Raw genomic sequence first — 15113 nt, forward strand, 5'->3', positions numbered from 1 at the left:
AGGTCTTCTGACACCTTAAAATTCTCCCTTAGAGCTACTAACTGGTGGGTCTGGGCTGGGAAACTGGACTGATACCTTCAAAGCCTGGTATCCTAACCACTTGACCCCCCAAGCTTTCCTCTGCTTTGTCTACTACCATTTTTGCATATTCTCTTAAATAACAAGTACTAACTCAAGACTCAAAAGAAAACAGAAACCCTCACACTATGACAACCCAGTTACCTGCATCCATCTTAGTCAACCTCCACTTGGGGCTGGTGGAGGATGTGGTAAATGTGAAAGAATTGGGGAAAATGACTGCATTTTCCTCTCTGGCTTCAAGCCAGTCTGTGGGTTTTTTTCTGGGGCTGAAACTCTACTTCCTCATGGCCCCCAGGGTAATCTGGGGATTCACCCTCCTACCCCCAAGCTCAAACCACCGTCTATAGTTTGAGTAAGTTCAAGACCTATGCTCCTTCACTATCTGGGTAGCCCTGGGGTGTATCTCCTGGGCCTCAGTTTCCCCCACTGGAGCAGTCAGGAGGACAAAGCCCGTCCCTGCTTGTCTCTCTGGCTTGTTTCAAAGCCAGGCAGTAGTGAGAGGCCATGATACCTATTTGAGGCAGCCCAGAGTGCGGTCTCTTGTTAGTCTACACCAGGCCTTCCCTAATGAACAGTTAAGAACCCGCAGGACAGGAGCGGTGTCTGCCAGACTTCTGTGCGGCCTCCTCCACTCCCTGCCTCCCAGGTGGTGTTCGCTGGACTCTGCCAACAGCACGGCTCTGCTCAGATAAACCAGGCAGCAGGGCACTGGAGGCCAGTTTCCTTTTAAGCTCCCTGTGTCTCTAGTTTTCAACAATAGCAGGCAGAGAACCTCCTGGAAGACAGAAGTACCAACTGGAAGACACCTATATGTGGGGGCACAGAAAGCTGTGCTCTTGCCATGCACTTACTTTCACGTGCCATTTTAATGCTTGAGCTGATACCTCCAGCATACAGTATGCAAAGAAACAGTATTTCCATTTCAGATGCATATTATAGCTAGGAACAATATGAACAATATTATTCTAGTGCCCTGGGAAAAAAATTAGCAAGTCAAATATTGAATCAGGCCCATAGCACCACATGCTAAGCAGATTGTTTTGATCTTATCCACACTAAAAGCTCTATTATTGAATTTAAAGTTGGTGAACACATATCAGACCAATATACAATGCATATCTGAATGCATGCTTCAGAAGCAAGGAATGTTTTGACAAAAGGGAGAAAATACCAAAGTTACAGCTGTGATTGAAATACAAATTTCCCCTCCCTCTTCTCTTGGGGCTGGAGGCTCTGCGGGCCCATTAAAATGTTTTGGTGCTGAAGAACCTGTGGATGGCTCCAGAAACACCCGCTGAGTTCCCACTTTCTGCAACCAACAAAGAAGGGGTTTCTCACCCCCTACTCAATTTGAAGAAAGGCGTTTGAGACTTGGAGTGGGTGCACATAACAGCCCGTGGCATGGCGCCCTCTGGTGGCCACTTCTCGGGGAAGCCCACCTGGCTCCCGAGTTCCATTCATTCAACCTCCCCCACTTCTTGACGCTGCCACAGCAGGTAAAGGAACCGTAAAGAGCCAACGGCTGGGAAGGAAGCAGCTGATCGTGATGGTATAAACTATCTCGAGTTGATCACAAGGGGAGAATGTTAATCATCCAGCCAGACCCAAAGAGAGAAACAGTCTGGGGTCATAAACTTCACATCTAGAATATACCCTTCAAAATCCAAACAGCAAAATAATACCCTAAGCCAGGGGTGGGCAAACCATGACTCACGGGCCAATCCAGCTTCCCTGCCTGTTTTTGTACCATCCTTAAATGGAAAAAAAGAAAACAAAAAAAAATATTTTGTGACACTTGAAAATTTTAAGAAACTCAAATTTCTTTGCCCAGCAATAAAGCTCCACTGAAGCCCTGCCCTGCTCACTCGCATACCTACGGTCCACGGCCGCTTTTGTGTTACCACGGCAGAGATGCACGGTCGCAACACTCAGCTGTGTGACCCGCATGACTTGTTTATGCTCTGGTCCCTTGCAGCCAAAGCTTGCCAACCCCTGTCCTAAACCACTGCTGCCGTTCACAGGGCTGAACCCTTAGAGTCTGGACCCTACGCACCCCACACCCATCTTCAAGCCTGACGATGGTGGCTGAAGCCGTCTGGGAAGCAGAGGCGAGGATGGGGAAGGGCGCATTCACACTCCCGCGCCCCCTCCACCAACTTACCATTTTATTATTGATTTCATGGAAATGAATCTCACAGACTTTCTCCACAACGTCTTCATTCTCAAAAGTGACAAAGCCAAACCCTAAAGGGAAAAGGAAAAGAGAAAACAGAGAGAGACGGGGTGAGTTCACTTCTGGCGCGCCTGCATATGTTTTTCCCTATGTCCTGCCGTCGGGACGGGCGATCCCTGGGAAGGGCCTCGAGGCGGAGGAAATGATTTCCGATTTGTACTGAGCACCCTTCCAGCAGTGAGGAAAAGCTGATGATCTCGCCCACATGCAGCGGGCACTGTGTGGCTTACATTTGCCCGGAAGCAAACAAAAAATTTACTTGTCTGTTATTTACCAGGTCAGAGCCCAGCGGCTCCCTGGGCGGAGGCAGGCGGGTGGGCTAATGAGAGCTGCATGGATGGCTGTGGGGCCACGCTCACCCTTTCCGCACGGAGCCACGGCCAGCCCTGGGGTCAGCCTCCAGACGGAGGTGGTTATTTGTCCTTTTCTTCCTGAATTACTTCCTCTAATACCTCATCAGGACATCCTGAGGCCTGGAAGAAACTATTAAAAGTTTCGGGTCTCTGTTCTGCACAGGCATCCTTTTTCTACTGCTGCTTCAAAAGCACTGCGGATTTGGGGCAGTTTAAGACTGTTTGATGCCTGCTGTCAGCCCGTCAGCTATCCACTGTATTTACTCGGCTGGAGACCGGCTTTGCTAGACAAGCCCTACTGAAGAATTTTCGCAGGCAACTGCTGCCCAGCATCCCGAGTTCCTCTCCCCACCCCCTCCTGCCTCTTCCTTTCTCCTCCTCCCACCCCTGACAGGGTTTCAGCATGCTGCCCCATCTGTGACACCACTCAATCTGTGACACCGCTCGGTGAGCTCTGCTTTGCCACAAGGGTCTGAAGGGAGCAACACACCCCACCTCGGATGAAATGCAACTGCTGTTTTAGTACAAACAACCCACTCATGCAGTGGATGCAGACACAATGATGCAGGGCAGGAGAGCTGGGTTTGAGTTCTGATTTTGCCTCTGGTTTATGTGTAATTTCTGAAAGCCCCATCTTCTCTGAGCCTTGACTTTGCACCTACAAATTAAGGTACTGAGACTGGACAATGGGTCCCACACCCCAGGTCACGACCCAAATTAGGATTCCCCCAGGGCTCTCCTCTGCAACGTTATAAGCCTAGACAAATACAACTCCAGACACATCGAACAGGAAGATGAAAACCAGAATGGCTGCTTCTGTATTATGGTAATTACGTGTTTCCCATTGATGTGTAAAATACAGATGTTTCCTTTTCAAGCTTCCACATCGAGTTTGGGTCTCAGCAACCTAAGTTAGAGAGAGAATCTCCGCAGTCTCTTCTGACTCTCATCTCTCCAACTCTGACACCACCATCTTTGAAGGAACAGCTGGGAACAGGCAGCTGATACACTCAGCTGCTACAACGTGGCTCCTGGGGTCTAGAAGATTCCTCCAGGAAAGAATGGAAAGGCCACTCCCTGCCTGCAATTTCCAATATGACAGATGGCTCGGACCCCCACGTGAACGGCAACCGAGGCATTCATGATGTGTTTACGACACATCTAATACCAAGCACGTGTTCCACCGTGTAACACCCGGTGACATAGCCTGGCCTGTTACAGATACCTAAGAGGACGTGGGGGTCCAAAGTTGGCAAGCTTTCCCCAGCATTCTCTGGTAGAAGCTGGGTCCTTAAGTCTCCTTTGTTGCCTGCAACAGGCATCATACACAGTATTTTGTTTGAAAGGAGGCCCAACAAAGACCATTTCATCAGGCTTGCACGCACTCTAACCAGGTCCCTGTATGGGCTTCCAAGCTGTCATCTCCAGCAAGGACACGGGTTCCCTGTTTGAGTGTCTCCTCCTTGGCTCTTGGTCCCATTTATTATCTGCAGAGTTGGACGAGAGCCACATCCAGGAGCATCCCCGAATGATTTCTCTTCGGGCTTTGGTGTGTTTGCTCCCTACCCCCAACACCGAGCAGTTTTGGTTTCCAAGGATGTTCTGCTCACCAGAGGGTTTCGGGAAGCCGGGGTTGGAGAGGGCCTTAAAGGCCATCAGATCAAGCCCCCATCCAGGCAGTAAACCCTGAAGCACACTGAGGGGCTTATCCCCTTCTTCCTGCCCGGATCTTCAAGGGGCCTCTAACCGGCCCCACAAGGAGGGATTAAGCAGCAGCATCCTTCAGGAAAGGAAGAGGTGGCGGAGGAGCAGGAATCTTCTAGCACTGGCTTTAAGCCAGAGCACCAGGGACAGGGACTGTGGGTTTCCAAACAGAGCTCCTGACACACAGTAAGTGTTGAGTGAAGGGGGAGTGAGTGAATGAAGGAATGAATGAATGAATGAACAGACGAAGAAGCCATTTCTGCTCCTCCAGGGAGCCGGCATCTTTGCTAACCCACTGACTCAGTCCTTATCCAGCCTTTCCTTCCGCCCACAAACCGCACCTGTGTGCTAAGCATCATGGAGGACAGGAGGACATGGGATCGACGTGACCACCCCCCTCTTCTGCAGCAGCGCGCTCGACAAAGGCACAGGTCGGAGGTGCCCACTCAGGAGTCTCTCCCTGCAGACCATGCCTCTCCCCTCTCGAGCCTCACTCTGGGTCTCCCCTGTCTCTGAAGGTCACTCCTCTGTCCTGGACCCAAACCCAGGCAATGGATGAACCCCTCAACAAGCCAGGAGGGACCAGCTTTCAGGGGCACCCTCCCTCTAAGGAGGGCAAGGCCACGGGTTTCGGCCACCCCCAGGGCAGGCCACACGCTGTCCCCTCCAGCCAGGCCAGCTGACTTTGCCTCTGTGGACAGAGGGCAGGAGAGTGCGGGTGGGAGAGCAAAACCATCCTGCTGTCGGGCAAGAGCATGAAGCAGGTGCCAGTCCAGGACACTGTCCCTCAGGGGACGGCTGTTTTAAAGTGACCTTGCTGCCGAGCACAAGTAACTGATCCCGGAATAGAGATCAGGGTAAGTCAAGTCACCCTGGGTGTCAACGGTTTCGGTCACTGCCACGGAAACTGCTTTTCTGCCTGCAATGCTGCGTAAATCGCTGAACAGCCAATACCACGCAAAGCTCAGTGTGGCCTTGACTTCCTGCCCCGTGCCACCCTTCGGAGACATGCCGAGGGGCAGGTGAGCGGGGAGACAGGAACTAAATGCAGATGTTCAGCGATACAGGTGGGAGCAGGACTCAACGTGTCATTTCAAATTCTGATTCTGAAATTTCTCCTGCTGGTCCTTCCCTAACCACACAGGATTCAAAATCACAAAAACGACTTTCTTGATTAAAGGAGGTAGCCCGGATTTCAAGCCTATGTGCCTGGGATGCATAACAATTCACTGATGTCAAGACTTATTTGCAGTATTTTAAAGATCTGTATCATTTTAACATTCCTGTTTGGCCTGAATAGTGAAAACAAACTTGATTATGTCTAAAATATTTATTCATTCCATTCGGGGAGAGCAAAGAAGCAATGAAACACTTAATTATCAATAAGTGTTATTCCTTAACGTATAATCATTTTTATCTCACAGGTGCATTATCATTTACAAGGGATTAGTAACTCGACGGCAAACCACCCCTAAAGAAACTAACCTGAGAAGTGAAGGACAAAAAGGAGGTTGTCAGAAATTTGGGCAGGATGGGGTGCTGGATGGGAAAGTCCTCTTGGGCATCCCAGGGACTTGGGAAAGGCTCATCCCTTTCCTCCCCCTTTTTTTCCAACAGAGAGGCCCCCACCAAGAGCACTTCCCTCTCCCCCCACCGAGAACCCGGAATATGGCCTCATGAAGGCCAAACTGAAACACCATCAACTGCACTCAAAAGCAGGGGCCAGATAACAAGCTGTGTGACCCCAGAGAGTCTGTTTGCCTCTCTGGGCTTCTGTAAAAGCAGGCAGAACTGAGGGCCCGCTCGGGTCCCTGTCGGGGGGAGATCTTTGATTTGGGGCTCCTGCTCCGGTCATGCCCTTAGGGACAGCCTTTAGGGACGGCCCTGGGAACTTCCCCTGCTCAGCTTCTCCTGTGCCCCTAAGGCACCACCCTGGAGACAGGGAACTCATCCCCACATATTTAAAGTCACTCAAGGCGGCCAGGAGAAGCCCCCAGGACTGACATCTGGGAATGGCGGGTGGATCAAAGGGCCAGAACTTGGGGGACAACAGAGTAATTCTCTAAGGAAACGTGCTCACCTGTTGTCAGCAAAATAACTATCTGGACCCTCAGACCCCCAACTTACCTGTACCCCAGGAGTCAGCAACACTGCCTCAAAGGTGGTGGGAAGGTGACCCCACCCAGACAGGGATTTTAAACCGGGCATGAATAGGGTGGTCGTTGCCAGGGAGCATTTAAAAATGAAATTCCATAGCATTCTCCTGAATGACGCTATTATTGGAAACTAACAAGTAAGCTCTATTTAAGAGATAAGCATTTAACAGTCGAACCTTTTTTCCCTCTTTTATTCAAATGAATAAAACAGAATATTCATTTGAATAATACAAGGCTATAAACACACACACAGAAGAGACTAAAAATCTGAAAACAAAATACCTCAAAATTAAAATGACCTCCTCTAAATGCAGTCACTGCGGAACATTCAACAGTTAACTTGCAGAGAATTTTTTTTAGGTCAGGTTGGAAAAGACGGGAACAGCCTCTTTTTAGCCTCAAAAATAATTTCCTTCTCTTATCATATAGGTCAATGAACAATAACAGGCAATTGGGCAGTGCCTAATGCATCTTTGATGAAAATCAGTGCAAGTCATGTGGTACACAAAAAATTGGTTAATGGGGGAAAAATGGTCAAATTTATTCTGAGTGTCCCATGAGGAATATACGGTATGTGCATACAGGTATGTCTACAACTCGCACAACCTCCCTGTCTTGCTAAAAACCCAGTGTTGGGGGAAACAGCACTGTCTACGGGTGCCTGGGCCCGGAGAGCACTTTCTAGTTTCAAAATGATGCTTCATACAGCATCCTCCTGGGTCTCCGAGCAAGCCTGCATGAGTGGCAGGGCTGGCTCTGCTTTCCTCATTTTGCCCAGCTGCTCGGCACAGTTAAGTGACTAGTCCAAGGTGATGATGACGTGTCTAAAAGTAGAGCAGAAGCTGAGCCCCAAGCTCTGTTTGTGACCCCACCCCACTCTTCTGGAGCAGGTCGTCTCGGACGTCCTTGGATCAGCGAGTGTCCGAAGGCAGACTGATGGCCGTGTGGCTCAGAGTGGATGAGGGGCAAAGAGATGCGTGTGTGCGGTGTGCCAGCCTTAAGAGTCAACGCCCAGCGGGCTGTGCATCGCATCAACATTTCTTCTCATCTCAGAACACTCCGGGCCGCCTCTAGGGGTTCCCGTGGGCTTAGCCAATACCCGGAAAGGTTTTCATGGAAACTTCCATCCTGAACACCAGAAGCACCGGGCAGTGTAGTGTATGGTAGAGACAGGGATGGGTGGGTTGCAGGTCTGGGTTTGCCCTAGGAAGAACAGAACTCAGAACATCAATTTGTTCCATGAAAAAACAAGCTGCCCTTCCAAAGTGACGTGTTTCCGATCACCGGTTGCCACTTTGGGATCCTCACGGCACAATACCCTGACACTAGTGAAATCCGGTCTGAGCTGCCTTTAGAGTTTCCTGAGCATTTTCAGACATTGGTGTTGGCAAGGGATGGAGCGACAGTCGCGGCTGTGCCTGGTGTCACAAGCAAATCAGACGTTGGTAGGAATCTCAGTTCCCACCTAATTAGGGATGGGATTCCTTCCGTTATAGCTGCCTGGCATCCCACATGTGGTTATTTATTCTAACAATAAAATGATAACAACATAAATAATCATCTAATATTCTAACAAAAAAAAAATAAGTTCACTTCCTGAGCAGCTCTCCATCTAAAGGTCTTGGGCACTTGTCTACATCATTTATTTAACTCAGTCTTCCCTTCCCTCCCCCCACCCCCATGGGGTAGGAGCGACTGCTCCCATTTTACAGACGAAGAACTGAGGCCCTGCTGGGGCCCGTGTTCTTTCCACCACAGCCGGTTCTTTTCCCGCAAAGGCGGGCTATTCCAAATTTGGTATCACCCGAATCCCATACGTGTCTCACATCCTGGCTCTGGACCCCTGTCCTGTCACATTTCTCCGTGAGAACACCCACAAACCCACTGTCCTCACTGCCCAGGAAAACGACGGCAGGGACAGGGTGTGGGAAAGCTGCAAGAGATCATCCACTTCAGATAAATGCTTCTTTAAACCTAAGTCAGGTGAGGTGACGCTGAGGGCTTTTAGTGGTACGCTAGCCTACCTTCCAAGCTGTCCAACCTAGGATAGGCAGGGGGTGAGTTACTTCTCTGAACATTTCTAGTCTCCGCCACTAACTGGCCTGGAATGGGGCTGGGTCACCAAGAGTGGTGCTTTTGCAGCAAACTGGCTTTCTAAGGAGTCAGCCTCCCTGGAGGGGTAAACAGAGAAGCACCCACTTCCTCACCTTAAGAAGAACAGAGCACAGGGGCAGGCACGCTGGACGATGGCTGCTGACCCTTCCGTACCTGGGCCTCAGGGCTGGTCAGAACAAAATCTTCCGGGCCAGGAAGCAATTAGAAGCAAAGCTCGCTACCTCCCACCCCTACGGCCGACCAACAGGCCTATGATGGAAGCCAGGGGTCTGCAGACACATGCTCTCTCCTCCCCACACCCTTCTTCCTTCCTCCCTGCCCCGAGCCAAGAGGCTGCCTCTTTTGGGGCCCTTTCTGACCCCACTGTCCCTCGGGTGGCATCCAAGCCCCTGCACCGTGGCTCATTCTTGCACCTGCTTCCTCGTTTACACCAGGAGCCTAGCAGCTGGTGGCTGTAAACCATAATAAAATGCCTTTCCAAAAAATGAAGGAATGTGGCCAGACACACCAGACACCATGATATTAAAGCCGTGTCAATTAATTTCTCCCCCTCCTTGATAAACGAGCCCCATTCCATCTCTTAATAATGAGGAGAGAAACAAGAAAAGTTGACACTTAGTTTAATTTATTTTCTCAACTTGCCTGGTCATATTTCTTTCTGCCTTGCAGAGCTCGCTGGGGCTGTGGGGAATTACAAGTGGCTCTCGCTCAGCCCAGGCAGAGATCAGTGAGAATCGACATGAGTCTCCTTTATTTCCACACACCACTTAATCAGGAGGGGGAAGTTACTTAGCGAGCCAGCTCACACCTGCGCCTCTCCCGCCACCTTTGGGGACGAGGGGAGCTGGGTATTGAAGGGGTGGCATCTCAGGTGTGTGGGGAATCAGATAACAGAAATGGCACTATCAGATTTCCAATCTAGTTCTGAGTAACTGCACAAGACTGAATTCCCTAAATTAATATTAAGCTACACTGGCGGCATTTGCCAGAGGGGAGCCAATTTCTCAACTGGAAAGATGCTTTGCTTTCTCTTTCAGCCTGAGGATGGTCTGACCAACACCTGACCTTGAAATGTGAGGATAAACATTTGCAAAGTCAGAAGCCAACTGTGAAACAGAAAGTGTTTCATTAAGGCTTTAGTTACAAGTAATTTTTTCAAATGGCCACCACAACCCCAGGACCATTTTAGGAAGGCCCCTAAACCAAAAAATCAAGCTGTGTGTGACAGCAAACTGTGCTCCTAAATCAGTTGTTTCTCAGTGTGGTCCTGCGACAGAAACTTCCGGTAGGGGACGGGCTTGTTAAAAAGGCAGATCCCTGGGCTCTGCCTTCTCCTAAAACAGGCTCTGTGAGTGTGGCCCAGGTATCTGCTTTTTAATCAGCTTCCTGGCCATTCGGATGCCCATCGGAGTCTATCTTTGCTCTAAGTTCCCCTTCATTTCCCAATTCAGGAGGAGCAGAATTGATAAAGGAGAATCTAAACCTTTCCACCGAAGAAAAATCTCCAGGCCCCTTCTCACACGAAGGGGGAAACAAAAGTAGTTCTTAGGGAGCCTCTGACATCCCTTTCCCAGAGAGCTGGAACTCAGTCAGGCACAGCCTCATCCAAGGCAGGACAGGGAGATGGGGGCAAAGACAAAGCTTCTCTCCCAGGACCAAGAAAACATCAGAAACCCATTCATACTTAAGAGTAAATGACAGATCTTGCTTCCACTCCTGGAGTACCGGTGGCTTACCCGAATCAAATTCATATGCAAAAGCCACTGTGTTCTACTTTTAGAATCCGAAACAGGCATCTGGGCCGGGAGAGATTTTTTTTTTTTTACTGGTTTGGGGGTGTCTCCCTGAGCCCGTGAAATTGCATCAGTGCATAGAGAGAGCTTTACAATTTAGGAGTCAGGACAGAAGGGAGAGGGAAGAAAGAAACAGAAAAGAGAAATAGGAGGAGGGAGGAGGAGGGAGGGAGGCAAAGAGAGTCCTCCAACCCTCCCCAAACCATTTTTCTAAGAGAGAAATCTGCCGTGAATACTGATGGTGTGATTTCCAAGTGCCTGCGGCTGCAGGCAGAGGGTGTCTCATCCCAGCCTCTTGTTAACCGAGAGGCAAAAAGCACCTGTGATCCAGGCCAGAAAAGCCCAACCTCATTTAATTCCAAGTGCACTCTATAGCAGTGATTCCGTGAATGACACTTGTCAGGGCAGCAGATTAGTTCACAAACCTATTTTTTGCGCGTGGTGTTCCATCTTGGTCAGGAAAATAGTCAGTTCTTGGCGAGAGAGACACATATTACTGCTGTTAAGTGCCAATATAAACTCTGGGACGCAGTGGTAAATTCACCAAATTAAATCGCTAGACAACTGGCTCGGATCAGGACCCGGCAGAAGGTGCCAGGACTGCCGCGCGCGCCCAGCGGGGAGGAGGATGCTGAGGTCGCCGGCGCAGCTGGAGCAAGGGCATGAGGACGCGCCGCCTCCGCGTCTGCTCTGGAAACCACAGAGCCTGGGGCGCACGGGCAGGAGCGTGTCCTTCAATACTTCAACCCCCCTGGGCTGGGCTCTGGGGAAATAGGGCGCTGACCGAAAGTGAGGATCTAGGTTGGTATCCCCAGTCTCTCCACCAAAGAGGGGGTTCAGATCTGTCTCCTTTTCTGATACTCATCCGCCCTGCTCCAGCCCCAAGCAGAGAGCAACCTGGAAAGCATGAGGGGTTTCCATCTGCCTTCACACCTCTGTTGAGTTGGGGTGGACTTTGGAACAAGGTAGGTTTGGACTCAAGTCCAGTGACAGGCTGTACGACTCTGAGCAGGATATTCAACCACCCTGACCCTCAGCATCCTCCTCTGTGAGAAAGAAACGATAAAACCCACCTCCCAGACAGGAGGATTATTTGAAAGCACTTTGTGAGGGGTTAGCTGCCTCTTCCCACAGATCAAATTAGACTTTTTATGGCTTCTCCCCCACCCCAACCCTTATCTCCACACATGCTTACCTTTGCCCCCCTGCCCCAAGCCTCATTTATTAAAATTCATTTGACATGTTTATCACAAAGACGTCCAAGGGGCTTTACCAATTATTACAGTGGGAACAGGATTCAGGACAGGGAGAGGGAAGACAAGACATGAGGAACAATTCCAAAGCCATCTTGTTACTTAAATAGACCCTACTCTGTATTCTTTTAGGTTAAGAAAAATCATCTTTTAATCCTTGAGTGTCTGCAAAACCTGAGTGTCACCTGACACTGGCTGAGCGAGATGTGGCCACAGTGGCCCAGTGCCCTGACTCTGATGCTCCCACAAGCGGCCCCTTCATTCACTCCGGGGCTGGGAAGTCTGCGGTCTGGCTCTGAGTCTCTCCACCCGAGACGATGCCAAGGCAGGGCCCTCAAAAGGCTGCTGCAGAAAAAGCCAGTGACCTCTGTTCTTGAGGAGATGCCCTGGTGGCTTCTGAAGAGGGAACGTGAAGAAGACAGAGGGAAACAAAGGGGAAAGGTGGGGCAGACAAAGACGACAACAAAACCTGCTCTCCAGGGATGTGTCAGAAGCAGCCCTGCACTCTTCCCCTAAACACAGAAGCATAGAGGGAGGGCCCCCCCCTCAAAAAAAAAAAGCCTAGGTGCCCCAGCAGATCCTGCCAGCAGGCCCCTTAAGATGCCCACCCACCTCCCCTTCAACGAGCTCTTGGGAGCGATCCAAATCTCCGCCATCAAAAAACCACTACTTGGAAGCCGGTTTTCAGCACCACCACAAATTACATGACTTTTACTATGAGCTATGGTTTCAGAATAGTCCCAGCTGACAGGGCCCTGGCTGGACGCCCACCGGTGCACAGCCCCCTCCGCAGGGGTCGCTGCCGCCGGCATCCCTGTGACCCCAGCTCGCCGTGCTGCCAGCAACCCCTCCTGGAGCCTGTGGGCAGAAGCTGCCAAGTGCTTGGCGGAGGAACTGCGATTTGCACGAGACTCGCACGCTTATTCAGGCCGGGGTGGGGTCTGGCCTATTTTATTTTCCTGGCTATAAAGAACATGCTCCGAATTGTTCTTAACATCTGGAGGCCAGATCTCCTCAAGAAGCTGAGGTCAGAGCCCAGGCGGCCTGGAGGATGCAGGAGTGCTTTGCAGGGAGCAAGGCAAAGTCCGGGGCAGAAGGGGGGGTGGGGGGCAGGGGCCGGCACAGGCTAGAGGCCCCCTTCTCAAGGGGTGGTTCCCAGGGCACATCAGCATCACCTGGGAACTTGTTAGAGGCAGAGTCTCAGGCCTCACTCCAGACCTACAGAACCTGAATCTGCATTTTAACAAGTTCCCCAGGTGCTTTTTATGCAAATTAAAACTTCAGCTGTAGCGGTCTGGAATAGTGACTCTTAACCAAGGATGCACATCAGAATCACTTAGGAAGCTTTAAAAAAGTACAGATACCCAGGCCCCATCCTTGGAATTTTCAGTTAGAAAAGATCTGGGGTAATCTGTATTTTTAAAAATCTCCCCAGGTGATTCAGATATACAGGGAGAGTCGATATACAGGGAAAAGGGGAAAAAAAAGTGTTACATCTAATTTTTATTTATTTTTCATCTAAAAATAATTTAAGCTTCGTTAATATTTAGACACATGGATTGAATATCCTGGTGCCCTCACATGGCCGTATATCAGGCGACACCTGTCCTGGATGGGATGGAAAAGGGGAGATGGTATGACGCAGGCCAGGACAGTGTGGCACCAGCACTCACACCTGCTGTCGGCGCACCTGGGGCGAATGACGTTCACACGGGACGAGAAATGGAAGTATAGGTCATGTGATCTGGTTTTTCTTTTCTTCTACTTGGTTTAGGATTGGTTTGCTGTTCATTTTCTAGCTTCTTCAGTTGATCCATTAGTTCTTTGATTTTGGCTCTTTCTTCCTTTTTAATATATGCGTTTAGTGCTATAAATTTCCCCCTTAGCACTGCTTTTGCTGCATCCCATAGGTTTTGGTATGTTGTGTTCTCATTTTCATTCGTCTCTATATATTTAGGAATTTCTCTTGCTATTTCTTCTTTAACCCACTGATTGTTTAGGAGTGTGTTGTTTAACCTCCAGGTATTTGTGAATTTTCTAAGTCTCTGATGGTTATTGACTTCTAATTGTATTCCATTGTGGTCAGAGAATGTGCTTTGAATAATTTCAACCTTTTTAAATTTATTGAGGCTTGTTTTATGTCCCAGCATATGATCTATTCTGGAGAAAGTTCCGTGAGCACTAGAAAAGTATGTGTATCCTGGTGATTTGGGATGTAATGTCCTGTATATGTCTGTTAAATCTAATTCATTTATCAGATTGTTTAGGTTTTCAATTTCCTTATTGGTCTTCTGTCTGGTTGATCTATCTATAGGAGAGAGTGATGTGTTGAAGTCTCCCACAATTATTGTGGAAACATCAATTGCTTCCTTTAGTTTTGCCAGTGTTTCTCTCATGTATTTTGTGGCACCTTGATTGGGTGCATAGACATTTACGATTGTTATTTCTTCTTGCTGAATTGCCCCTTTTATTAGTATGTAGTGGCCTTCTTTGTCTCTCAAAACATCCCTGCATTTGAAGTCTATTTTATCTGAGATTAAGATTGCTACACCTGCTTTCTTTTGGCTGTAGCTTGCATGAAATATTTTTTTCCATCCTTTCACTTTCAGTTTCTTTGTGTCCCTGTGTCTAAGATGAGTCTCTTGTATGCAACATATTGATGGTTCATTTTTTTTTGATCCATTCTGCGAATCTATATCTTAATTGGGGAGTTTAATCCATTCACATTCAACGTTATAACCGTGAAGGCATTTCTTGAATCGGCCATCTTATCCTTTGGTTTATGTTTGCCATATTTTTCCCTCTCTCTATTAATATCCTTTATTGTACCCATACCGAATCTCTTTAGTACTGAACCTTTCTCCAAGTCTCTCTGTCCTGTCTTTGTTTCTCTGTCTGTAGGGCTCCCTTTAGTATCTCCAGTAGGGCAGGTCTCTTGTTAGCAAATTCTCTCAGCATTTGTTTGTCTGTGAAAAATTTAAGCTCTCCCTCAAATTTGAAGGAGAGCTTTGCTGGATAAAGTATTCTTGGCTGGAAATTTTTCTCACTCAGAATTTTAAATATATCGTGCCACTGCCTTCTCGCCTCCATGGTGGCTGCTGAGTAGTCACTACTTAGTCTTATGCTGTTTCCTTTGTATGTGGTGAATTGCTTTTCTCTTGCTGCTTTCAGAACTTGCTCCTTCTCTTCTGTGTTTGACAGTGTGATCAGTATATGTCTCGGAGTGAGTTTATTTGGATTTATTCTATTTGGAGTTCGCTGAGCATTTATGATTTGTGTATTTATGTTGTTTAGAAGATTTGGGAAGTTTTCCCCAACAATTTCTTTGAATACTCTTCCTAGACCTTTACCCTTTTCTTCCCCTTCTGGGACACCAATGAGTCTTATATTTGGACGTTTCATATTATCTATCATATCCCTGAGGT

At 48.8% G+C, this 15113-nt stretch overlaps 1 protein-coding gene across 7 annotated transcripts in view; it reads right to left on the bottom strand.

Moving 5' to 3' along the window:
- Positions 1 to 15113, bottom strand: part of MSI2 (musashi RNA binding protein 2) — a 392076-nt gene that overhangs the window by 70222 nt on the left and 306741 nt on the right. For all 7 annotated transcript variants that reach the window (XM_037810398.1, XM_037810396.1, XM_037810395.1 and 4 more), the window contains exon 8: positions 2243 to 2325. In XM_037810398.1, coding sequence (XP_037666326.1) covers positions 2243 to 2325 — 83 coding nt within the window. The remainder of the gene's footprint in view (positions 1 to 2242; positions 2326 to 15113) is intronic.

This window comes from Choloepus didactylus, chromosome 18 (assembly GCF_015220235.1).
Source record: "Choloepus didactylus isolate mChoDid1 chromosome 18, mChoDid1.pri, whole genome shotgun sequence".
NCBI lineage: Eukaryota > Metazoa > Chordata > Mammalia > Pilosa > Megalonychidae > Choloepus > Choloepus didactylus.